Source organism: Halictus rubicundus, chromosome 4 (genome assembly GCF_050948215.1).
Source record: "Halictus rubicundus isolate RS-2024b chromosome 4, iyHalRubi1_principal, whole genome shotgun sequence".
NCBI lineage: Eukaryota > Metazoa > Arthropoda > Insecta > Hymenoptera > Halictidae > Halictus > Halictus rubicundus.
Window position 1 is genome coordinate 17,362,720 of NC_135152.1, and position 26,217 is coordinate 17,388,936.

Below are 26,217 nucleotides of genomic sequence, written 5' to 3' on the forward strand. Positions count from 1 at the left end.
GCTCTTACCAAGCCGTACATTATAATTCAACCGTTTGAAAACGTTTCTGTTAGGCTAACGTGGAATATCAAACGGTATTGCGCACGTCTGGAACTGTTTCTTCGATCTCTTTTTTATTACCAGCAGTAAAAGTTGAACGAGACAAGAGAGCCCGGTGTAAAAAGTAAAGTTTTTACTGGCGGAGATTCAACAAAGATCAACATTCGGTCGGCGCCATTGAGACGTTTCAATAACCCAGAATGGAAAGTGTAACGAACAGGAAGGGCAATTCCGGATTTAATGAATATCCTTTGTCGGGATGTGAAAAGCGTAATATAATTACCGCGCATTGTCAGTCGGGACTGAAAGGAGCGCAAGAACTTCGACGCGATATTTTAACCAGGAACTAACGAGCTGGCTCGATTCGGGCTGCTCTCCTAGACTGCCGGTAGATGGTTGTTAAAGCACTTTGCGCGCTACGACTTATTCTATTATGGTCGCGTCTAATGAATACAACATGAAGGGCTTAAAGGGTTCGGCAAAAATCACTGTCCCCTCCACGGCCACCGCAAAAACTCGCACAAGCCAATTCACGTCCGTGCGGCACTGAGGATGATCGTTTGAAGTCGTAATGCAAATGGACAAATTGCATTTTATAAAATCCCATTCGTAATTGCGTCGGCAGCTCCCAAGAAATGACTGATAGAAATTTCTCGAGATTTCTCGAGAAAAGATCCAAATTATCTGTTCCACCTATCTCCACCGAGATCATTTTAGGGATTAAACTTCTTTGTTTTTAATGATTTTTTCATGAAAGTTTTACCATCATATCCGTGACACTCTTCTGATCAAAATGACACCAAACACGATACAGTTTGAGTAATATTTACGTTCTCAATCCACGATAAAGTAAAACCTCGATTATCCGAACTAGTCAGTGGTACACGTCCGTTCAGATAACGGAACAGCTGTATTATTCAAAGAATTTAAACACCATCGGTTCGGGTAATTGAGGTTCTACTAAATCGTCAATTAAGCGAGCAAATATGTTCCGAATTGTATCGGTAAACGTTTTATTTAAAACAAGAAAGTACAAAACAGCTTCGGTCAGTGCATCTTTCACACATATCGAGGCATTACTGTACTCGAGAAACGTTCTCCAAAATATTGAAACTGAACCACCTCGGGCGCCTTCGTTTCCTCCATCGTTCTGATACATCCAAATTCAATATCTTCCGTTCGAACGGTCCTAAACAATCCCACCGCACCGGTTAAACTTTTTACGGTTTGCACCCTAATGGGCAACGTTTCGAGGTATAATCATTTGAACAGGTCCCCTCGGGAACGGGTACATCAGCATACCCTAAGAACCGTTTTACAGAGATCTAAACGATGCGAGTTCTGTTTGTCGAACCGTGATTCACCGTCATCTTCATTTTATTGACACAATAGAAGGAAATTTGTAGGCGGGCCGTGTGTAAACAGGGTCTAGGTAAACAGGTTGCACGACCGACGGAAAACGGGAGGGGAGCGGACTTACCTTCGCAGGATCAGACTTCTCGGACTCCTCGTTGAAGGTCTGCGATCCTCTGGACATGGTGTTCCTACGGGGTGTGGTGGTGCCATCCTGCGAGGGGCGCACGAACTCGATTCTACCACCCTCGACGACGATGTTGGGGGCTGGTGGGAAATTCTCTGCGTTACCGACCGGGTCGCAGTAGCCCAACAACCCCGCCTTCTCACCGTACAGGGGGTGAATTTGTCTGCAACAGTCGGTAAGCACACGCTTTATTCTGGGGGTTGAAGCACAGGGTTGCAAGGAAGTGCCAGCTTTTGCCACCGTTGACAGCCGGCTCTCGCAGTCGCTTTTATCGCGGAGCCACTATGTTATCGATTGCCACGAATTTTACAGGAATACCTTATCTATTGATGATTCGGTTTTGCATGTTCAGTAGGGGATGCATTGTCCGTAAGTCAGGGCTGATTTCATTTGTAGGCAATCTTATCATAAGTAGGGATCAAACAGCAGGTTGTTATCAATTTATTGAATGCGTAAATTATCAAAATTCAGGAGAAAGTCATGTACTAAAAAATGTATTGTTGGTGTTGGTGTTTAAAATATACTAGAATTTTTATTGTGCATTTAGCCCAAGGTATTTTCTAGTTGGTGAAAGAAGAATAACCTCCATTTTAGCTTACGATACATGGGGATTAAACTGCAGATCTCGGTGAATTTATGGCACGCGGCGATAACGTATGTATTAACAAAATATATTACAGTTTATATTTTGTATCTGGTACAAGGTATTTTTTCAGTTGATGAAAAGAAAATTTCCCTTATTCTAGCTTTCATATAAAAACCGTAACATAACTTGAAATAATGTGTCACAACGTTGCTTCATCATTTCATGCAGAAAACAAGTATACATATCTACTAGTTGAAAAATATTTGTAGAATTAAATATTGGTGACAATACGTATGAATTGAGGGCAATTTTTATGGAAATTTCAGACAGTTCTATGCCATTCGCATGACGAATTCTGCAAAGGTTAGTAAAATTGTTATGGATCTGTATCGTTTAACGCAGATATATTATCCGTTCGAAATGAATGAAAGTAATTAAATAGTTCCGTTATTCTTCTCCGGGGAGCGAATCGATCCGGAGCCGCGATTAATTCGCACAGTAAAACTGTCGCGAGTGTTACAGGATAATTTGTATGCTGCGCAGCACTCGATTGGATACAATCGAATTTATTACACGGCGACGGACAAAAACAGCTTTTGATCGGATAACGTAGTCACAGAACGCGTTACCCGGTAACGATATTAAAACGTGATTTACGCTTTGGCGGTATGCCGATAAATTATCTTTCACAGGAGTGTTTCGACAAAAGCGTTTAAATTCACTCCTTCATGAATCACTGCGGGCATGTATCTTCTGCAATTGCAAGGTTTTGCTTGCCCCGATGTAGAAATGACGGATGCACTGCGTATGTGATAATGTGAGAATGTGTGCTATCCATCATTTGGAATCACACCGAATAACAACAGAGCTAAAGAATTTTCTTTTACGCGAAAGACAATTAATTAGAATCGTATGTGTCTATAGATAAGTCTGGAATGAAAACGATAAATTTTTAATTGTATAATAACAACGTACTTTCAAGGTGCATTCAGGTGTTCGATAGGGTATGCAAAATATTAAATTTAGACAATCCGTCACTTTGAATACAATAGTATATTGAATTTTGTAATTAAAAAAAAATGTTAATGCTAGAATATTTCATTTTATTACTTTTGTGAAAATATTATGGTGGTGTATTTAATTTTACATTTAAGTCTTGATCCAAGCCTAATTCTGGGGTCTGTGCTGTCACATAGATCGCGTAGGGTTACTAGTTTCTTGCGACCGCGTCGGCCGCGAATTAGAAAATAATTGATCAAACTTCCGAAGAAATAAATTAAATTGAAATGCGTTCAGGCTTCGCAGAATAAAGCTGACCGTTAGAACATATTGTTCAAAAAAAAAATTCAAAAAGAAAAAGTACAGAGGCACGCGAACATACGGCTTTTAGTCAATTAATAAAAGTGCAGTCGGAAATATAGGGTTGAGGATTTCCATTAAATTTCCAGCGGGAGCTTCTTGATGTGGTCACAACGGACTAAAAGCGGCGCTGACAGATGAAGCAAAAACGACGCCCGCGAAATTGGATTACCGCTAGTTAAATTTCCGCGACAGACGGCCATTAAGATTAAAAAAGGCGGTAAACGCAATTCAACCCTTTTTTCCACGCCGACGTTCCGTAACGTTGGCGCAGCCGAGCAAAAATGTTTCGTAAGCGTGCACCCCGGTAACGACGTGAAACTTCGGGATTGTGATTAACACGTAATGCCCTTTTCACAGTCAGTTAGTATACTTCTGGAGGGAAACTTGTCCATTACCTTCACTTATTAAAACCGTGCCCGTAACTTTCTCGAGCTTGATTCCCCGTTCACCGAAATTTCACCCACTCTGTATTCATCTAATCCATAGTTTGTCAACCTTTTTCTGGCTCGCAACCCCTGTCCCAAGGTTCATTTTGTCGCCCAAGGGTAAACCGTGTTTGCTATCAAACTTTCTCAAGTTAGATTGAAAATGACGAAAATAAAATACCTACCGAAGACACTGAAATTTTAAGGCATTTGGACATTCAACTCATTTTAAAGTATCTTTGTAGATTTTCACTGTACAGTTAGGCATCCGAAGAAATACTGATTGCGATTCCAATACCGTTCAGTTCAAGAAAAACGGTTCTTTAATCTTGATGCGATCACTGCAGCATTTTTAATCAAGTAAAGTAGACGATTCCAATTGTACTTTCGAACGGGGACATACTAACTCCACCTTTTCAGTCACGTAACAAGTATCTCTCATGCAATCGCTTGATTGCCAAAGTGGAATTACTAATAACGAATTATGCAGTTCAAGCCCGATTAATCTGGGATTCGAGAAAGTCGAGCACACGAATAATCGACGGCAGTGCGACAATAAATCGTTAATTCCGAACAGAATTTGTTAACTCGATCAAAAGTCGTTCATTTCGAGTAAAATTCCAATCACGATCGCGACTCTTATTAATTTTAATTAAAGTCCTGCGTATGAACGTTCACTCGATAATCATTTCTACCAATGGATCGCGATTAACCCTGAACTTTTGACCTGAAAAGTTCTGATTGACGCTTCACACGGAAATTTCCTTATTAATCAGGTTAAAAGCTTCGCTCCGGAGCGCATGACTCGTGTAAGGCAAACTGACATCGCCTAATACATCACATATGTCCGACATATGGGTCCGATATGCTGTTGAGCAACCGGAAAGCTGACAAACTAACAGTCTAGACGCTGACAAAGGCACTTAAACGATTCTCCGTCTATGTCGCTCTCGCATTAGTTCATAATTTTCATCTTTTGCACGAACCTGACACCATTTACATCGCTACTCGAATCCGCCAAGTTTATACAGCAGCCAACGGCAGACTCGTTGTTTTCTGTACACTGCTAGTATCAATCTATTCATTTCAATCAATTGTCAGTCAATCTATACATTTTTCGCAGCGTTTCATTCTTCGAAAAAGGTACAAGTGCTCCCATAACTAGACTGAGATATTTATGCATATGTGGCACGTCCATGAAATACAAGAAAATCTTTGTGACTTTATTGAAACAGTTAGTAGCTCGAATACGAAACGGTAAATAGATCTAGAGAATTGAAAAATACTGTTGTATTATTGTATGTATTACTGTTGTACTTTACAATTAATGCAAAAGTTTCATTTGCATAAAAATCCACAGTCCAGTGATAACATTCTTAATTTAGTGTGCCTGCAACGAATCATCTAATCAACGAAAGAGAAACAATAAATTGCGAAAATGAGTAATTGCAAAAATTCCGAAGTGTACTCGCAACGTTGAAAGTTTGTTTGTCCCGCGAAATTGAAAGTCGACGCAGTCCGAACAAGTGAACGCGTTTTAAGAGAAGAATAACGAGATTACTAACATTTTAGGGGAGCATAAATTTCACTTGAGTACACGCGAGTAATCCACCGCGGTCTATTTCTATTCTGGTGCGAGAGTACATAAAGTATTTCTTATCATTTACACCGAATTGCCGTAAAAGTCCGAATCGAGTTCGGCAAGGTATAAAATTTAATGCGACGAAATAAACCACTGGCGCCGGCGACGTATAAGTCGTTGCACAGAGATCCCAAGGGTTCCTATAAATTCTACGTTTATTATACAAAACGCGAAGCCCGTTTTACGCCGGCGATTTTTACGATATACAAACACGTAACCCCGGCATTCTTCTCATCGTGCAATTAAAGTTTTATCGTATCGCCGAGAGACTTGAGAAATAACGCGGAAGTATTGTGTAGATTGCCGGACACGTTTATAAAACTGGCGAATACTACGTCAAATTGATTTTCATCCGGCGACGATAATAGAATTTTCAATTAGCACCGATGCTCGACACACGGGATTTTATATCTCATTAATGTATCTCAAAATAAAATAGTAGACTGTGCAAGTTCCTGCAAACTTACATTTCTACAATGAAGAATTCTGAATCCCGGATAAAAGAGGACCTCATTTCCGGTGTCAATGGCCCCAATCATTTCAAGACATAAAAAGAATTTGTCTTGAAACATTAATTTTACCGAAGGTCGTCGAACTAGGCGCACCCAGTCTATTAAATGGACTGGTTAATTACATCGGCAACCGTCCAGAATTTATTTTCCATAAACGAAAGAGAACAGCCACAATGCTCGACTCTCTCGAAGACTCGACAGCCACTGAATACCCAAGAAACTTTCCTACCCCCCGGAATCGTAACGTTCTCAATGCGCGGAAAAATGCGTTCCGCCAAAAAAGGGAAAAAGACAATTAAATTCCGCGGGCAGCACGTGCACCAGAGACGAAAGCTAATTTGTACTTTTTTACGCTCATTAGCATACTTTAATTAGATGTCGGAGAGCATACGGTGCTCCGGAATTACGGTTCACTTTGCGTTTCCTGCTCGTGATTTTCGTGTTCTCAACGGACCACTTTTTATTCTTCTCTCGGGCGTTGCGGCGCACGTTGGACAAAGTGAAAACGCAGAGGGGGGAGAGGGGAAAAATAAAAGGAGAAACCGTACGAGTACTCGATAGCAAGTGCTTGTTGTCCGGAGGGGGAGGGGGTGGTTGAATCTGTCCTCCGCACGGTCTGCGAGTTCATGGGGTTCAGCTCTCGGTTCGGTACGGTTCGTCGCCGGCCGAGGGGCTCGAAATACCGCGTGTCGATGAGAAAATAAAACAGGGGTTTCAGTGTGCGCGGGGAATGGTTATTGTGTTGCCACAGGCTTATCGAACGTCAAGACTACGTCGAGGGGTGAATCTCGTCGGGGTTGAAGGTACGAGCTCCGGTAAAAATAGAAGTTCCTGGACGGCCACGGGAAGCACGGTTTATTAGCGGCTTCGACGCGAACGCCGCGGGAATTGTTTCAGAATAGAATGATTCGCGACACGCTTCAGCAACAAATGAATCTCAAGTCATCGTGGATTCGAACGAAAAAGTGACTACAAATCACCGGAGCAATCATCCCTTTGAAGGAAGTACAACGTTCTGAGACACCCTGCGTAAGAACGTTAATTGACGCGGAAATAAACTTTACTTAAGAGTAAAATTAAATAAATTTATTATAATTAAAGTAAAATTAAAAATTGGCCTTGTGTAAGCCATGCTAAAATAATCTTGCAATTATTTCGTTTAATGATGATCGAGCCCTTAGAACGTTAAACCGGGCAGACAAATATTGACTCGAACCACGTTTGCATTAAATGGCTCACGGAACGAACTCCTCTGTAATTGAAATTTTCATCGACGAGCACAACAGGAACCGTGGATGCGCAGCCCGATAATCGTATATTTAAATTTGATTAGCCAACGAAAAAGTAGCCGATAATTTCCGGCGGATTTCAACGATTTCAGCAGACGAAATCCTCCGGTATTGGGGCTCTTTCACCGATGATTTCAATTAGTACGTATTATCGAGATTCTACCGTATCCCTGAGATATAGGTCGAAGCCCTTCAGAGGATGAAAAGCCTGGGCCGCGAGAAGAGAGAGGAAGTCCTTCGATACCTAGCCGCACAAGTTTTCCAATCAACCCGAGTTTATTACGCGGGAAATTGAGGTCGATGTTCTTTTCCGTTGGCTCGTAAAGGTGAGAAAGGGTTACACGCCCGAATAGACTTACCTGGGTGATGGTATGGGGCGAGGCTTATCAAGCGCCAGATCCGAGCTCAGGGGCGAATCGGGTCCGCGGACGCTGGAAGCCCTGCAAAAACAGAATTATCGTTAGCTCGGTCACTAATAGGAAGCCAACGCAGTCTATTCCTTGAGCTCTCTCGCGTCTGCCTGTCGCGTGAAATTCCCAACGAAAGATAGTGATTGACAGTTATTGTGATTGTAAAATGCATTTATATAGGAAATTGATTGAACGCTTTGACCGCCAAACTAGAAACCTCAAAAATTCCGTAAAATCAAAGCAAGTTATTTAATGAAATGAAAATTGAAAAAAATTAAATGTATGATATCGAGTAGTCCTCCAACTTTCTTGCATTTTACAGATCCCAATCAAATTTGGTAGAATTAATATATTAACGTAAAAATTCATTTCGAAACCTGGACAAATAATGGGTGACATGGCATTCAACGTGTTAACACATTTATCCCTTGGAACATACAGGGTGATCATTCGAAAACTTTCCAGCCAAATATCTCGAAAAATATGAAAGATATTTAAAAAGTATAAAACACCAAGGATTTCGAGGGGAAAGACAGGGGCAGTGCCAGTTATATGTTGACGTAATAGTTTTGTTCCCGTCAGCAAAGAAATCGAATAAAACACGGAAAAATCCTGTCGAACGTTCGCAGGAAAAATCTCAGAAAACAAGAAGATCAATAATTCGCGCAACATCGAAGTATCGACTTTCAATCGTAAATAATTTCGGTTTACCGAATCACCGCGGGTAGTACTATAATTACACACTGAAAATAAAACCTCGTCTGCGCCGGGCGTAAATTATACGGTGTCTGGTTGAAATTATTGGAAAATGAATATCCTCGGTAGACAGATCAAACGATTATTCACAGAATATGCGTTTCACGAGGATATTCACCTTCCCTACGCGTACAATAAACCGACATCGCTTTACCGGCTCCACGTGGCCGTACATATACGTACGCAACCATGTCGAAACGTTGCCGGTGTCTTTCTTGAACTTCTTTATTGCGATCCGTACGTAACGCATCCTGTTTGCGCAAGATTTGTAAACGCCGGTTTTACGGAACAATCAGCGAGCAATCGTGGTCGCGTATCGAAGTGAACGCGGAACAATCATTTTTTCGCGAGGATACGCCTCGGCGGTGCCTATTTTCGTCGGACTTCTGTCGCGCGCGTATCGAAAAGACGAAGTCGAGAATACCACGGTTACGCAATCCCGATTCGGTTTGCGTTTCTCCTGTATTACGACGCAATATTTATATGTCGTTCATATGACGACTCGATAGCGAGAGTATGGCTTTCGTGGAGATAAACCGTAACTCAACTTCTGGCGACCGGCAACCTGGCATAAATTAATAAGCTCGGCCAATAAACCGAACTTGCACGAATGCGTTACGAGCGATCTGGAAATTAACATCCTCCGTTTTACATTGACTTTCTCGGTATCTTAAAGTGCGGCGCAATTACGGTCGTGGTAAGTGTTGGACAATCACCGGGTAATGTGCATAGTTGAGTCATTGCTTTGAAATGGCGTGAGTTTATTGGTCGAGTCCTTCGAAATTTGTTTGTTGTCGCACCTTATTCTGTTCATTTGACGATTGAAAAATCAGAAGCATCTACAGTCGGAAAAGTCGAATTGGAACAGCTATCTACATGGATTCCTTGAAAAACTTGCAATAAATTAGGAATTTAAGGACTCAAATTAAAGAAATTTAAGGGTTGAAATTATGGACATTTGGAGCAACATAATAAATTCTTGGATCAAAGGACCGAAACTAGAAAGCTAGGATCTGAGGACTCAAGTCAAAATCTGTAGGCTAAAGTCCCTAAATGTCCCTAGGTCCCTAGGTGGTGCTGCCCTAGGTCTGAGAATCTTCTCTTCTAGATTCTATGACCAGTGATTTTCTAGTTTAGGTAAATCTATAGACACAAGGATGGGGTCCTTAAGTCTAGGGATCTAAGGACTCAAGTCAAAATCTCTAGGCTAAAGTCCCTAAATGTCCCTAGGTCCCTAGGTGGTGCTGCCCTCGGTCTGAAAATCTTCTCTTCTAGATTGTATGGCTCGTGATTTTCTAGTGTAGGTAAATCTATAGACACAACGATGGAGTCCTTAAGTCTAGGGATCTTCTGACCGTAGTATCTGCATGTAAAAACCTCTGGAGCCTCCTGACCCCTGAACTCCTTGGATTTCAGGTATATAGATCCCGAGATGTACTTGGGTAACTGTATACAAAACCACCTAAACCACTAGGATTCTAAAATCTTTGGATACTTGTGATTAAGATCCTATCCTTGGATCCTACCGCCCATAGTATTTGGATCCCTGAGATAATAAGGGTCCTTGGGTCCTGGGCTGTTTAAGGCCCTGAGTCTTTTGACTTGAGTCACTGTATCCAAAAGTCTTCTGAACAGTGTTCTACGATCCTTGGGATTTTGAAGCTTCGAGTCTCGGAGTCTTGTGATTCGAATATTCTCGTTTCTCGTTATTCCGCCGATTCACCCTAATAAATCATTTAACCACGAAAAAAGCTGTTTGTTCCATCAACGCGCCAATCCATTTAGCGCACAACTTTCTAATACCATGATTAATGTGCGGCTTGATCTGGCTAGGGAGTTTAATCTGATTGACCGATTCACCGTGCCACTGTTCTGTTATATCACCCTTGATCCACCTAAAACTGTACTCTTATGTTTTGCAAACGGCTCTCTTAATCCAGAGAACTCGATTAATCACTGTTTCAACAGCACGACGGTGGCGCCGGCTAGAGAATGTGTCACTGTCGAAAAAAAAAAAAAAAACTGTGAACCGCGCCGTCACACTTCGTTTCTTTTGATTAAGCTCTCCGGTGTAATGAAACGTTTCATAACACCCTGAACTGACGAGCTGTTTTGTAAAGCTCTGCAGATATGGACTACGTTGCCGCAATCACTCCTGACCGTAATTTTTGAATGACGGAGAATTAAAATAGAAAGAATTGTAGAGCACGGGCATATTTTTTCGAACTTTTCACACTTGAACCGAGCCGACATTTTGAACATTCTTCATGAAAACAGTCGAATATCTCAGCAACGGTAAGTTTTAGGACATATACGCTTCAGTACTTTTATACTCAGAATACGCAAATTTATAGAAATCGAGCATAAAAAATTGGATATTCCATTTAAAAAGACAAAGGTGACATCTATATCTCCTCTATGCCTCCACTTGAAAGAATATCATTTACACCATGTTATGTAGTTTCTTAAGCCCTACAACTTCTGTGAGTAACATTTTCTCGTATTGTTTGAAATAACCAAGATATTCACTTTCAGCAAAATCCGAGACTCAAAAAAAAAATGATCGACATGAAACGACCCGTGTATGATGCAGCGAGGTCTGAAGTGAAAGAGAGAGAAGACTTGGCACCGTAGAGGGTTGAATACCGACGCGACTATACATGAAAACGACACATCTAGTTCTCGGTTACGCGTCGCGCTCGAGTATCCGCGCAGCGCATTGGCTCGTGTTATTCCGCGCGTTATCGCGACGTTCGCGCGGAGAAAAAGGATGATTCGGACAAGTGCGGCCGGTCAAGCGCAAACTGGAATTTGTTTCTCAGTTTCGTGAGATCGGGGACACTTGTTTCCGTGATTAATGCCCGATGGAAAGTAAATATATTTCGCCGGCTAACGACGGGGGGATAGCCGGCGTGGATTTCCAGTCAGGAAACGTGTAATTACGGGGCCGCGGCTAATTAATAATAATCATCCGCGGATCGGTGTCCGTGATAAAGCCTATATATTATCACGGGGCTCTCTCCAGCCGAAGCAGTCGCTTGTAATTACGTCTGCGCGCAGAAGTGGCGATCCGGCCGCCGCTGTGTTCGCGCGTATTTATCTCAATTAAAATGCCGGTTCGGTCTGGAAACGTCTACGATTGCTTGTACGCCGCTAGATCCGACATTAATCAATTAAGAAGAGCCCGGGGAGGATGTTTGTAATTAGATCCCCCGAGCAACGGCACCACTTGTCCGATCGATTTCGACAACGCCGAAGAGAGAAAACCCGTTCCTCTCAGTGATACATTATAACCGCGTCAACCGCATCGATCTTCCCGTTTTTTTCACTGATTAATCACGTCCAGGCTAAGAGTCATCGGTTCGAAAATACCGGGTCTCTTGATAGGTTCCGAGAGAATTCGTGGGAGGCAAACGCGTTTGTACGTCGATGACCGTCGTCGAATCAATCTCGCTGTGCTCATAGTCGACAGCAAACAGACGCTGCGATCAATAATCACTTGCGGAATTGGCAGCGAAATTGGAGAAACACAAGCTCCGGAAGTTTTGTTCTCTCGAGAACATCATTATTTCCACGATATTGTTCTCGCGCCGGGCAGCGAAAACTTTCGTACCAATTTTATTTTGCGCCGGGGATGGGCACGCGGAGTTGGCAAGCGGAAAAAGAAAATAGATCGATAGCAGCCGGCGAATGAAAGACATGCATTTTCATGGTACCCATTTCACCGGGCTTCCAATTAATTTCACAATTTCAGCAAAATGAACGCGATCTTGTTGCATCAGAAACGCGGAATTACTTCCTGAATAATTTTATAGTAGTACGAACGCGGTTTGCGTTTCGTTTTCTGGAAGCAGAACAGCCTTATAAACTCGACACGGAATCTAAAAGCAACATTAATTACCGCAAGTATTAAATCACGCAAACGCTTATACAAATACAGGGTTTATTAAAAGTTGATTGAATCTTATGCGAGCTTCCGAACGAAATAACAATTTCATTCGAGTCTCTTAATTTGTTATCGTATCCATCTGTTGTAAACGAGCATTTAGTTTAATCATTCTTACAGGTAGATACAGTTACATCAGCCTGTAATTGATTCGTTGCTCGAGAAGCTGTTTCATCATTTAAGAAATTATTTACTTTCTTCATTTGACGATTAGTTTTTTCCACTCGATTGTGCTTAGTGTCAATTATGGTAATAATTTTGCTACTCAAGATTATTTCTCTTTTGTTACGTCTGCATCTGTTCGTAGTCGTCGAAGCGTTATTACGCGAGTCGTATACTGCAGTCTTATTATTAGTATTTCATAATAACTAAACTGCGTTTACTAGTGGACAACTTGATTTATTCATGTGTTGTTCATACTGCGATTCTGTGCTGTTTTTAACGATGTTTAAAAAACAAACACATTTTATGGAGATTTCCGACGAACATCCCCCAGGTAATAACGCGTTTTAATTTGGAGGCAGCCTGCATATCGATCGCTCGTACTTTTGAAGTAGAAGACAACCGCCCCGAGGTGTTTGTATTTCGCACAGGCAGATGTTAGTTTCGCACACGTGTACAGAGTACGCATCGAATTCGCGTACAGAGTAAATAAACTATCGAATCCCGAAGAACCAGACAGAAGTTCCAGTCACGCGCACTTATCGATCCCGGCCGTATCGCGTTTCCCGGTCGAAATAACCGCTTATGCTTATACTGCAAACTGTGATATAACTACGACAACGTCAATATATTTGTTCGCCAATGTACACTCTCCTACCACCGAATTGCCTGTAAGAGCAATATTGGGAGTTCTCTTCTTAAACAATTTCTTGTACTATTAATTCGCCGACGCCATGTTCAAAAACTCGGAAACTCGGTTGAAAAATCTATAAAAAACATATTTTATAATTTTACTTATTGTATACGGCCCCGTTGTATTGGCGTATAGTTTTCCTGGGGTCACCCTGTATATTAATTTAAATTAGTACGCGAAGTCGTTTCATTCAGTTGACTTGATTTCATTCATTTATGTTAAAAAATAGACAGGATAAAAGCTTTCTATTATACTATTCGATTTCCGTTTCGACATAAAATGAAGTATTACAAGTTATTATATGAAATTTTTAATACCAGGATCCGTCAAAATGATGGATTCTAATATTTTTAATTTACGGATATTGAGATTACGTGACAAATTGATTTCTTTGGGATTATATTATATAAAAATTGTAAACCCAGTGTTAATAGCATTAAATTTCCAGAAAATGAAGAGAAGATGCAATACTGTACGCGGACTGATTATGTTATGTTCGATGGAACGAGTACGAGATCTTTTTAACCGTTTAATTGCAGCTGCATGTGAAGTAACAATTTGCATATAGGAACGCTAGTGGGCAATTGATTGCGGACGAAGCAAGCGGGCGGAAAAATCCTCGAGAAAAATGAGGAGAGCAGGCAGATCTCGTCCATCCTTTTACAGAAGCAACTGACAGACCGCCTGGAGCATTTTCATCAGCCGTACCCTTCCGCCTCTTTCAATACCCCTGCTACGATCAAATGTGGATGTTAAAGTCGTTTTAATTAAAATCGGCAGGAAGCTCGGAACGTTCCCGGGCGCACGCTTCGCTAAGTCCCAGCGTTTCCTATTTACTAAGCAACTGTTTTCCACTGGACGAGTAAACGTAAATAACTCATACCTTCCAGTTCCGATCGTTTATATCAAGAATGCGAAGAGACGGCAAACATCACATATAGCACAAAACAATTCATTAACATATACAGTAAAAGTTTAAACGAAGCCGAACGGAGCTACACGATTTTAGTCACTTCGTTCTTTTCCAAGTTCGACGCGGTCACAAGAAAATAGTAGCCCTACACGATCTATGTCGCAGCACGGACCCGAGGATTGAGCTTGGCTCAAGACTGTACTGCATACAGGGTGTTCATTTGAAAACTTTCCAGCCGAATATCTCGAAAAGTAAAACGCGTGTCCAAGGATTTCGAGGGGGAAAGAGAAGGGCAGTATTAGTTTTTTATTTGTGTGGCGTTTTCAAGGTCATTTGAAGGTCAACTTTGATTTTTCAAATGGAGACCTATATTCTTTATTATGGGGTCTTATTGTGCGTAAAAAGCTCAGCAATTTTCGTATGATACTTTTTCCTATCCGCGCACTAGTTTCGGAGATGTAAAAAAAATGTCATACGAAAATTGCAGATCTTTTTACGCACATTAAGACCCCATAATAAAAAATATAGGTTCCCGTTTGGAAAACGAAGTTGACCTTCAAAGTGGGAGTTCCAAACCTTGGAAAGTTTTCAAATGAATCGAATTCGCCAAAAATCACCGAATTCATTCATGTTATTATTGACTCTCCATTGCAGGTCGTTTAGTGCCCGGCGGAAATTTCTTGGTTTAATTCCTTCGATGGACCGCTTCGGTTCTGATAGCATAATACTAATTCCTTGGGAAAGTCATCCGGTTAAAAAATTCTGTTTCACTACAAAATAACCGTAGCAGTCGACCAGTGAGTTCCCCGGCCGACGGCGACACTCTTAGAAATCACATCAGGCGGCAAAACAAACGGGAGTATCATGCGTCGCGAGAAAGGATAGTGAAGAAGAAGCGAGCGGCTCCCTCGGCGAACGAGAATGGCAACCGGAGGGCGTTTTAATGTGCCGCGTTTTATCGCGCGATCCATTCGCCGTCTCGCGAAGCGTTTTCCCCTGCACCAATTGCACCGAGCCGCATCTCCGAGGAAACCTAGACGACGTTCAGCCCCGCACAAAACGTGCATTAGCGGCAAGAAACAGCGCGGCTGGCTGCGTCTCGCGCGGCGGGGCTCTCTATTCGGCTCTGCTCTGCTCCGCTCCCGCTTCGCGTCGCGTCGCCCTTTGTGACTGCACCAGCTCCTCTCGGCGTCTTTCGATCCCGATTTAATAAGCCCACTCCCGGAAAGAACGTAGCCCGCGAAGTTTGTCAACTTTACGCCTTTGAGGGAACGCCCCGTATTTTCCGACGGAGGGCCGCGCACTTATGGCTGAGCACAGCCTGCGAGTCGCGCCGCCACCGGTTCTGGGAGACGGATTGTAAGACGCGGGAAATCTCGCGTTTGATCTGCGAACTATTTCAATCTAGCTTCTGGAAAACGTTGGCACAACTTATATTAACCGCGAGACTGTACGCGGTTGGAAATATTCGCTGCCTCCTATAGGAGTTATGTTTTTCAAAACGTCAGTCTCCGAAGGGAGTATTTTCATTCAGAGCAATCAATGTTGGACAATTCATTGGACAAGAAATTGTTAGGTTGCTGTAGCTCAAGCGTTTAACAATTTTCAATGAACACAGTTCCAGATAACACGGTGTAATTTTTATACAATTATCTTCGTTGTTATGTGTGTGTTCAAAATCGAACACATTTTGTCGTGGCTCATTTAAATAAAATTGACGACTGGAATAAATTAGAAATAAGATGGAAAACCTCTGTTCGCTAAAAACGCTTGTTGCATTATTTCGCCGAGAGAATACCACAATCTCCCCGGAAGAAGAATTGATTTTGCGAAACAACCGTTCGTTTCGCACGAAATACATAATATTCTTCTGGGTTCTCTGTAAATCTATAAATTACCGTACCGAGTCAGTCTACGGAAATGATATCCGTGGTAATCCGTGTTTAACGAAAAACCACGGCAGCAACTGGAACTGCATACGAGAATGTAGCGCATATGTGCATCAATAAACCTGACAGCGGGAACATTCGTATCTCGTATTTTTCCCGTGGGCAAGTTCGTGTTTCCATTTTCCGTTCAATGTGAACGGGGATCGGATATCGACAGGTCGCGGCCGCGTTTTTAACCACAGCTGTTATTTATTCACGCGGAACTAAGAACAGAATCAGGATGTATATTGTTCGCGTCTTGTTCACGTAATATCCCGACACGTTGCGTCACGATCGACGACGCGGGAATTACGGAAACGGTGAAACGTATCAAAAGCTACGGTGAAACGTATCCAGCAGAGGGCGAAACCCCGCCAGTTTGTTTCCCTTGGCAAGTTGCGTGTCGGTTGTTGCCTCGATCGACACGATTCCCGCGTTCCTGTCAACGAACGCTGTTTGCCTTGCCGAAACGTCCATCGCTGGGGAATCGAACGTTCTCTTGCGGAATATTCTGTCGAACACGGTCTGAAAAAAGAGGGTGCTCAAAACTGGCCAAATTTTTCCCTCGGACACCCCATTGATAAAGCATTGTTCTTCTAAGAAAGTGCAGACCCACCATCACTTTTCGGTAGAGTGATCAGTACGCAGCGGATCTTTGTGCAAAATAAAAATTTTCTACCTGAATTGCAACAAACTCGAATAAAATGCAAGTGTATTTTCTTTCCTTGTATATTTAATAAGTTGAAAATAATATAACAGTATTTCCTTTGAGTAATGAATTTACCCTTTTAACACGTTGACTGCCACGTCATCCATATGTAGGTGACGGAATTATTTGTGCAGGTTTTAAAATGAATTTTTACGTTGGTATATTCATTGTACTAAACTTGATTAGGATCTGTAACATGCAAGAAAGTTGTATGTCTGCTCGGTATCATACATTTAATTTTTTTCAATTTTTATTTCATTAAATGACCTACTTTGATTTTATGGAATTTTTCGGGTTTGGCGGTCAAAGTGTTAAATTGTCCTGTGGTGAGAAAGTTGTTGAAAAGGTAGAGGAAGTGTAATGGCGAACACATGACATCATTCGTGTCAAGTAGTTAACGCTTCGTAAAAAATTCAAATTGTATTTTTCAAAACGAAAGCCATTTATACTGTACATGAAAAAGAAACTGATCAAAAAATGATTAGCATTCGTCGAATCGATAAAAGTAACCTGTACTGAAAAATGAAAAATTTCCGAAAGGTGAGCGAGAACTCGAACGTCCAATTAACTTGTCATCCCCAGGTAAAAGGTGAAAAACCACCAAATTCCACCACCAAATTTCCGGAAGCAATTCCTACGAATCACGTTTATCCCGACCGTTAACTGGACACGATCCCTAGAACTACCGAGCCCTAAACGCGACTTAGACTTATCGCTTTATGATAACAGGAAGATTGAATTTGCTCAGGTTTGATACCATTTTTATGGTAACATGTACTCCAAAGAAGAGATATATTAAAAAATTTCTCGCGAATACGTTTTCATAGTTTCACTAATCGTGAAAGAAAAAATCATCCACCAGTCATTTTGACTGGTTCGGTAGTGCTAGTGTTAATGTGAATGAGTCGGATAGGATCTAAAGAACTCGACAGGGTCGAAAAGATCACAGAGTCGCGTCCAGTGCAGCTTACGCTCGCGTCGCCGGTTAGAAGTATTTTATTTCGAATGTAGGATGATGAAGTACTAAGAAGTCTCGTTACGAGCGCATTCGGGGCCTGCGGGTCGGAAGTAATTTCTGTTGAAGGAAAGCCGAAGAACGTCTACCGTCTGCGCGAGCGTATTAATCTGCTCCGTCTTTAGCTGATCAAACAACGACTCTTAATCCAGAAGGAATCTCGACTTCTGGGCTTGGTTTTCCTTCCGATGAGAGAAGTGGTCCGCTTTTACGTCCATCAGAGGCTCCGCGACTGGAACGAAGGTACTTCTGATGTGCAAGAGGGCCGCAGGTCCACGCGTCGTTGCACGGTACACCGGCTCGTCGGTCGTTTTATTTTATTTTCCTCAACGAAATAGGACGAAGACGTGCCCCGAAACGAACTCCTGCTTCTTCGTTAAATATTTACGCTCCATTAAGCGGGTCGCTAGATCCCGGCTTTATGACGCAACGCGTCAAGTCGATCGAACATTTCGTACAATATATCCGGTTTTTCCGAAGCAAACCGTGCATTATGGGCCCCGGTGAATTATTCGGTGCCGAATCGCTTTTACGCACTCGAGTTTTATAACCTGGTTTACATATGTTCGCCGGTCATTTTACACGATCGTTTCATATTTATGGGTCAATTAAAAGCAATCCCATGCAGCTGCACGAGGGCTCTCGATGGTGTCCGTTTGAAGTTTTCTTGGGTTTCGCAAATTATTTTGCTGCGCGTTCCACGATCTCTGAAATTGGCCCCTGGTTTCGGAGCTTCGAAAATCGTTCAACATGGCTGCTCGTGCAACCCTCGTAAGCTACTCAGTTAGGTAATGGACCCTCGGGACATTTCATCCATTTAGCTTCGTGCGTTATTTTATAAGGTTATGCTTTACACACGTAAAGCACGTACACACGTATCGAGAAATAACGGCATACGAATTTTTGAGCTAAGGACATTTTATATTTTATGTTTTTAAGTGTTCCTTTTCTGATTTTGATCATCGTTCCTGATTCATAAAATGTTCCAGCAAACTGTACATCTAACGAAGATTCTATTGTTTTTAATAAAGTTATTATTATATTATAGTTATTCTTATATGAATTCGGTTCCCGATGAAGACTATTTTTACTTAAAACAGCATCATCGAAACGTGTCTCCCTATTTAATAACTTTGATTAGCTGAGAATGATAAATTGATATTATTTAATGTTTTTACCATAAAGTTCGAAGACTACTAAAATGTTTTTCCTGAAAATATGCCCGGAACGCACAAGAGCATAAGAGGCATGTGGCATAAGAGCAAAACAAACAATTCTACCGGAGATAAAAAAAAGCAGTCCCGCTGAGTTTGAAAAGGGAGATAAAATTTCTTATCGGGTAGAATTCGCGATAAAAAGAAACCGAACACAGCGGTGGCACGGAACACAGTGTAATCCAACGAAGTGGCGAGACGAAAATCTCATTGAGGCCTCCGCGAAACCTAATTTGTCGGGTGCTGTGGCATCGTGGACCAGTCGTAAAAAATGCAACGGGGACGTCTGGTCGACCAAAAATCATGCCGGAGGAAGAACGGCCACCAAGAAGGCGAGTTATTTCGCACTCAAGATCCTCCTGGTTGTAACTTAAACCGCGGTGGCTGCGGCTCGTTGTCGAGACTCGCGAAAAATAAAAATATCTCCCGGAGAAAATGCTTGCCAGATGACGGTGCCGCGGAGCTAGATAGGGGAAAAGTATTGCTGATTCCGTTTAAAACGTGGCAGCCATTTTATAATGACCTGAGGAATCTTATATAATTTCTCTTTCAATTTTCATTGGCGAAGCGTATCTCCCTTAATATTTTTCGGAATCTTCAAGTTGACTTGCATATTTTGGAACGGTACAATGTAAAGTTATTTAAACAACGTTAAGTTATTCAATAAGATATGTAACGCCTGCAACACCTTCATTAGCAAAGTGTGTCTCGTTTAATATTTTTCAGAATCTTCAAGTTGACTTGCATATTTTGGAACGGTACAATGTAAAGTTATTTAAACAACGTTAAGTTATTCAATAAGATATGTAACGCCTGCAACACCTTCATTAGCGAAGTGTGTCTCGTTTAATATTTTTCAGAATTTTCAAGTTGACTTGCATATTTTGGAATGGTACAATGTAAAGTTATTTAAACAACGTTAAGTTATTCAATAAGATATGTAACGCCTGCAACACCTTCACTAGCGAAGCGTATCTCCCTTAATATTTTTCAGAATCTTCAAGTTGACTTGCATATTTTGGAACGGTACAATGTAAAGTTATTCAATAAGACATGTAACGCCTGTATTTTCATTAAACATTTTAAAAGCTCGTTCAGGATATAAACCACCGCAGTGCTTAGCAGGATATGTAGCTTCCAAGGCGATTCAAGACCATGCTAAATAAAATAGTACGCTATCAAATCGTTCAGTAAATTCCAAGATCCAGGGTGAATTATGGTCGCAGGTGCGCAAATACAGTTCCACGTTAATAAATCGAGTGGCGCGGTAACATCATCCGATTCGGAGTTCTTCCACGTTCCTGCAACAACGAGGAAGTCGGTAATAAGATATCTCGCGATCCTAAATTCGCGTAATATCAAAGGTCAGCCGGTTTCAGCCGCGAATGCTCGTGTCAGCTGTTCGAGGAAGGAAAAATCCGTAACGATTTCATTCCGCGGGTCCCCGGTGCCGGTTCAACGAAGGAATCGGCCGGTAACACGAGAGAACGCGATTTAATTAACAAAGGAGAAAATATAAAGCGCGTTTTCCTGCTCGTTTTGCATTGCATAATCTGCGACGCCGCAGCCGGTAACGGTACACCCCCGATGCATATTTCTCGAATGCAGCCGGTGTCAGATGATGGTGCATTAGCAGCTTCGGATCCCGTCCCAGTGATGTAACACAATATCTTTCTGAAAGAACCACAGCTTCCACTTGCGTCGGCGTCACGAGCTTTCTGCTAACGAGACTGCGGCTCTCATTCTTGACAGAACGATGATGGAAGTTTAGCTGCGCGGAATTATCCCGTCGTAAATAATTACGCCTGTCCCCGATCATGATTTCTAACGGCCAGCATCGGTCGAAACATTGCGAAACGATGCGACGATCGCTGTGAGATCTTTATGCAAAATAAAAATTTTCTGTATTTCAATTTCTAATGCCATATACTCTTATTCTCATTCTCAAATCTGCGGAAGTTTTTTCTTAATGTCGAAATGTTTAACATTGCATGATATACGTAAAGAATTAAGAAAAATCAAGTATAATTTAGGTTCTCATAGAAAAAGTTTGAAAAAGTTGGTTTCTATTATTTTTTAAGCTATGACGCACCCTAACTAAAAATATGAAAAAAAATTCGAGATAGTGTCGATAACAATACCTTATCATTAGATTTATTTCCAGGGTGGTCGCTCCTAAGCTTTAGTATGAAATCTGTGTTTTTTCGAATTTTTTCTGGTTTTTCATTTTTTACAGCCAGAGTTTGCAACTAAAAAATCGGACAAAATTCTTGAACATGTGGTTCGATATGCCGAATGTGTCAGATTTCTTTTAGAATTTTCAGATGCAATTGAATGGGGAAAATGGTGCAAAAACTGGATTTTAATTTTCATCCCGCTACAACCCTTAGAGACGAGATATATAGGGCTGAAACTTCATAGAAAGAGTTTTTTCTTGGTAAGCTGAGCCATTTCCCAGAAATCGGCAGAAGGGCATTTTTGACTAATCCGGCCAGACCCTTTATCACCTTCAAACTTATTCCAACTTTGCATGTACTCACGACACGGAGTGTCAAAAGGCAGACGCGAGGAACCAACGAAACTCATCCCTCACCTGAAACAGGAATACAAGAACACCGTTACATACATCGATTTGTATTACATACATACGATTATACATCGCGGCCCGCGCCAAAGACACTACAAAATTGTAAAAGATAAAAGTTCAAAACCTCGGAAAACCAGTCGCGATCTCAGCTACCAAATTCGAACGATAGTGCTTCACCATTTCGCAGTTTTACGCGTCGCGGCTTTCCGCCAGGTGCAACGAGAAAATAAAATCGCAGCTGTTCAACGACTTCGTAAATCCCGCCGGGATCCGCTGTCACGAACTTTCCATCCTGGTAGCTGTCTCCGAAAAAAATGGGGAGAAAAGGGTAGAAAAAAAGAATCTGAAAGAAGTAAACGTTTCTGCAAGATGCGAACGTAACCGGGGAAGAGAAGTTCGTAGCATTCTGCGGACTATAATATTCGCGCTCGCCATCCAGCCGCCATCTTCGCCGGGCGACTAAAAGTCTCGAGAGGAGGCAGCAATATTTCCTCGCTATCCGGCGGTGCCATTTTCGTTTAGCTTGTACCAATAGCGGCGCCTAGTGTTATGAATGGTCAATCGAAACGGAAATTATTTTACTAATCATTGGTAAAGTCTTCTAACTTTTATTAGAAGTAATGGTTAATGGTAGTCGCAGTAGATTGACGATTTGTAATACCGCGCATCTTCACCGGGCCGCTAAAAGTCTCGGGAAGAGGTAGCAATATGTTGAAATTCAACGATACCATAGCGTCTTAGGTATAAGGATTTAAGCGTAAGGGGCGGTTCTCCCAAGGACAGAAGAACTTAGGCGGGGTCAAAAAGTCGAGACCGTAGACTGTTAGTCAGTCTGGTAGAAGCAGCTAGCCTGTGCAGGTCGCAACTTTGTAAAGAGCTTTCACTTATGTCATACCATTTACATAAGGATTAAACACAGGATGCGCGGAAACATTGTGCCGTTATTTAGAGCAACACCTTTGTAATACTAATACAGTATATACGGTATAAAGTGTAGTTTGTTGAATAACGTACCATTGAAGAACATTTCCAACACAATATATCCCTCGCTATCCGGCGCTGCCATTTTCGTTCAGTTTGTACCAATAGCGGCACCTAGTGTTATGAATGGTCAATCTAAACGGAAATTATTTTACTAATCTTTGGTAAAATCTTCTAACTTTTATTAGAAGTAGACAACGACCGACGAGGATTGAAGAATATGCGACTGTTAATGGTAGTCGCAGTGGATTGACGATTTGTAATACCGCGCATCTTCACCGGGCCACTAAAAGTCTCGGGAAGAGGTAGCAATATATCCTCGCTATCCGGCGGTGCCATTTTCGTTCAGTTTGTACCAATAGCGGCGCCTAGTGTTATGAATGGTCAATCTAAACGGAAATTATTTTGCTAATCTTTGGTAAAATCTTCTAACTTTTATTAGAAGTAGACAACGACCGACGAGGATTGAAGAATATGCGACTGTTAATGGTAGTCGCAGTGGATTGACGATTTGTAATACCGCGCATCTTCAACGGGCCACTAAAAGTCTCGGGAAGAGGTAGCAATATATCCTCGCTATCCGGCGGTGCCATTTTCGTTCAGCTTGTACCAATAGCGGCAGTGGTTTACAGCCGGGGCGGTGGTAGCACCGTTACACGGTGCCACAGTTAAAATGAAACACAACCCCCATGAACATAAAATGTCCAGCCTGGCCGGATTAATATTATCTGTTCTCGCGAGAGATAGAGGGAGGGAGAGAGAGAGAGAGAGGGGCCAGCCGCGGGGGTGGAGAGAGCCTCGAGCTCGTGTAGCTGTCGCCAGCCTTTAATGATAATGCCAGCGACGTGTCTCCGCCGCCGCGTTCCACGCAAATATTACACGTTTATTGCTATCTGGTAGCCGTGCCCTGTTTTACGGCCTCGTTCGCCCTCCGCGGGACAGGTTACTATTAATTCGGCCGTGAAACCGGCCGATAAAATCGTCTAATTCGCGCGCACGATTCAAAGTTGCGCGCCGAATAGCCCTCCGCGGAACTGCCGTCAAGTTTAACCGGCGACGTGAATTTGAGAAAATGACGAGATTTGCCGCCTACAGTTGTAATAGCTTGTTCTCAGAATTATATCCTCTTTTTGTTGCCGCCAGCGGGAGCAATGTTTGCGTAGCTTATGGCCAGGCTACGCTCCGGTGTACTAATATTACATACAGCCAACCAAAAACGTCCCCGTACACCCGTCAAAACGAAATGACTTTTTCAAAATGTACTTAAACGAATCGAGTTTTTTCTTCAAGAAAGATTAGTTTACCAGCTGGTATATCGAAACATTTTCTAAAGAAAGTGCGTTTGCTCGTAAAGATCAGTTTTCGCAACTTTTTTTATCCGTAACGTTTTCTTCACAATTGCTGCCGATTACAATTTTCAACATTCCTGTGTATACGTGTCATGTAACAATCCTTCTAAGTTCGTGAAATGACTCAAATTATTCACTTTTAAAGAAGTTATTCAATTTAGAAATCGTTCTTTGTAATTGAGGGAAGCCCGGTGGTCGTTACCTCGTAGAATATTCAGGATTAATTATTCATCGTGACGAGCGGTTAGTTTGTAGAAGTTTATACGAGTTCGTATCTTTGTTAGCTTGACAGTAATTGAAATAAACCGAAGTGGGAAAATCCTAATCTCCTCGCGAATAGCTGCAGTAAATTAGAAATAAAATGGTCTTGTATTACATGCGTACCATTGAAGTTTGTATTCCCTCAGATTCTGAAGAACTTCACATCCTACAAACGTACAATAATAAAGTACAAAATAAATCAATTTTCGCAGCCCAAAGATATTTCCAATTGTACTTTCAGATTTATCTGATTTTTTCCCCGTTGTATTGTCAGCATTCGTATAAAATCCCCGTAATTGTGTCCGACCAGCGCCAATCAACCTAAATGTATCCGGCGTGTAGTATACTTTGCTCCTTGAACCCCAGCAGGCTAGCCAACCGTAACTCCAGTTAATACGACAACCGAACTACCAACAGAAAAAAAAAGACGACAGCCCCCGTACAATGGGACGCACTGAAAAAATAATTGCAATCTCAACGATCGCACGAACTTCGGACAAAACCGAGCTCGTTCAGGTACCGAGGTTAACGAGACTGCAACCGCGCGAGGAGCACCTTATTAAAGTAACACTTCTCGAACGAGCATAAAATCCGGACGAACCGTCGTAAATCTGCCCCGATAACGTGCCAGCGGTACGAGGAGCGACCAAGGCCGCGGAAAAACGATCGAAGAACGAGTCAAAGCGGGCTTCCATCGCTAACGAGCCTAAAAGAGATAGCGAGCTTCACGGGGAACCATCGGCCCCCGGCCGAAATGGTTCCTGTTGCCAACAACCCCCGTGAATTATTCGGGGCGATTTAACGCGAAATGGATGTTCAACTTCCGGCACATAAGTGTAAATATAGTGCGCGCGTAGGGTGGCGCGAAAACATTGCAGACTTATTGAAATACTCTTAGTCTATTATTGAAATAAATATTGTTACGAGTATCGATATGTTACGATATCGAGACATCGCGCCGAATGGTGCCGCGTCGTCTTAGTGACGGCGATACAACGGAGACATCAGAGAGTAAGACACAAAGCTGAGTACTCCTCCTCTATTTAACAAAGGTTTATTGGTATTTCACACGTTTTATTCATTGAAGATGCCCCGAACCCGTAACAATATCATTGAAATGAAATTGGAAAACACCGAGTGGGAAGGCGGGAGGTGGAAAAGCTGCGATTGGTTTCCTTTTCCGTTTGCGCACCGATTTTTGCATCCAGTTTCGGTCCCGTTTCGTGCAACGAGCGAGGCACTACCGTATCCTTGAGTAAACGAAGGACGTTTCGACGGTTTCGAAGAATGCGTCGGTTTCGAAATTGAACTACAGACGAACGCGGCGTTGTCGGCGGCGGCGGTCTGGAATGGGAGTTCTCATGAAAGTTTCCTGACATGGACGGGGTCAACGGTACTTCCACTCTCTGGCCGGCTCGGCGCGATGCGATGCGGCTTGCTGCGTCGGTGCAACAAGACGCAGTCTAGGAAGCGCAGCGCGAACAACGCGACGGGTCTGTTTACGCGGCGGCGGCGGCGGCGGTGCGCCGGCTTTCTGCTACCGGTTCCTTTTTTCCCCTTTTTTCCCCTTTATTCCCCTTCTTTCCCCCCGTTTTTCCCTCCCTCGCGGTCGCTCACTTCCGCTCGCAAATCCTCGGACGGACGCATTTGGAGCTCTTGGCAGCCGCTCAGACGTTCGCGATGAAATATCTAGCACGGCTGACTTTGATCTCTTCGTTCGCCACGTCCGAAACGACCTGGAAGTCCTGCACGCGCGAAAATTGCACTCAAGAGACAACAAGGGACGCGTCCCGGCATTCCTACGGGAACCAGGAAGTCTGTGGTATGTGTGCTTCTAGGCGCACACTCGATCGACCATTTATAACGTCGTCATCTTGACAAATTCCACCGGCAAATA

At 42.5% G+C, this 26,217-nt stretch overlaps 1 protein-coding gene across 6 annotated transcripts in view; it reads right to left on the bottom strand.

The window, feature by feature from the left end:
* The window catches only part of LOC143353678 (uncharacterized), a 448,475-nt gene that overhangs the window by 254,283 nt on the left and 167,975 nt on the right, over positions 1-26,217 (bottom strand). For all 6 annotated transcript variants that reach the window (XR_013082192.1, XM_076787169.1, XM_076787168.1 and 3 more), the window contains exons 2-3: positions 7,755-7,835; positions 1,520-1,742 (exon numbers count right to left, since the gene is read on the bottom strand). Coding sequence is in view for 5 of the 6 variants with exons in the window: in XM_076787169.1 (XP_076643284.1) it covers positions 1,520-1,742; positions 7,755-7,835 (304 nt within the window). In the remaining variant the exon portion in view is untranslated. The remainder of the gene's footprint in view (positions 1-1,519; positions 1,743-7,754; positions 7,836-26,217) is intronic.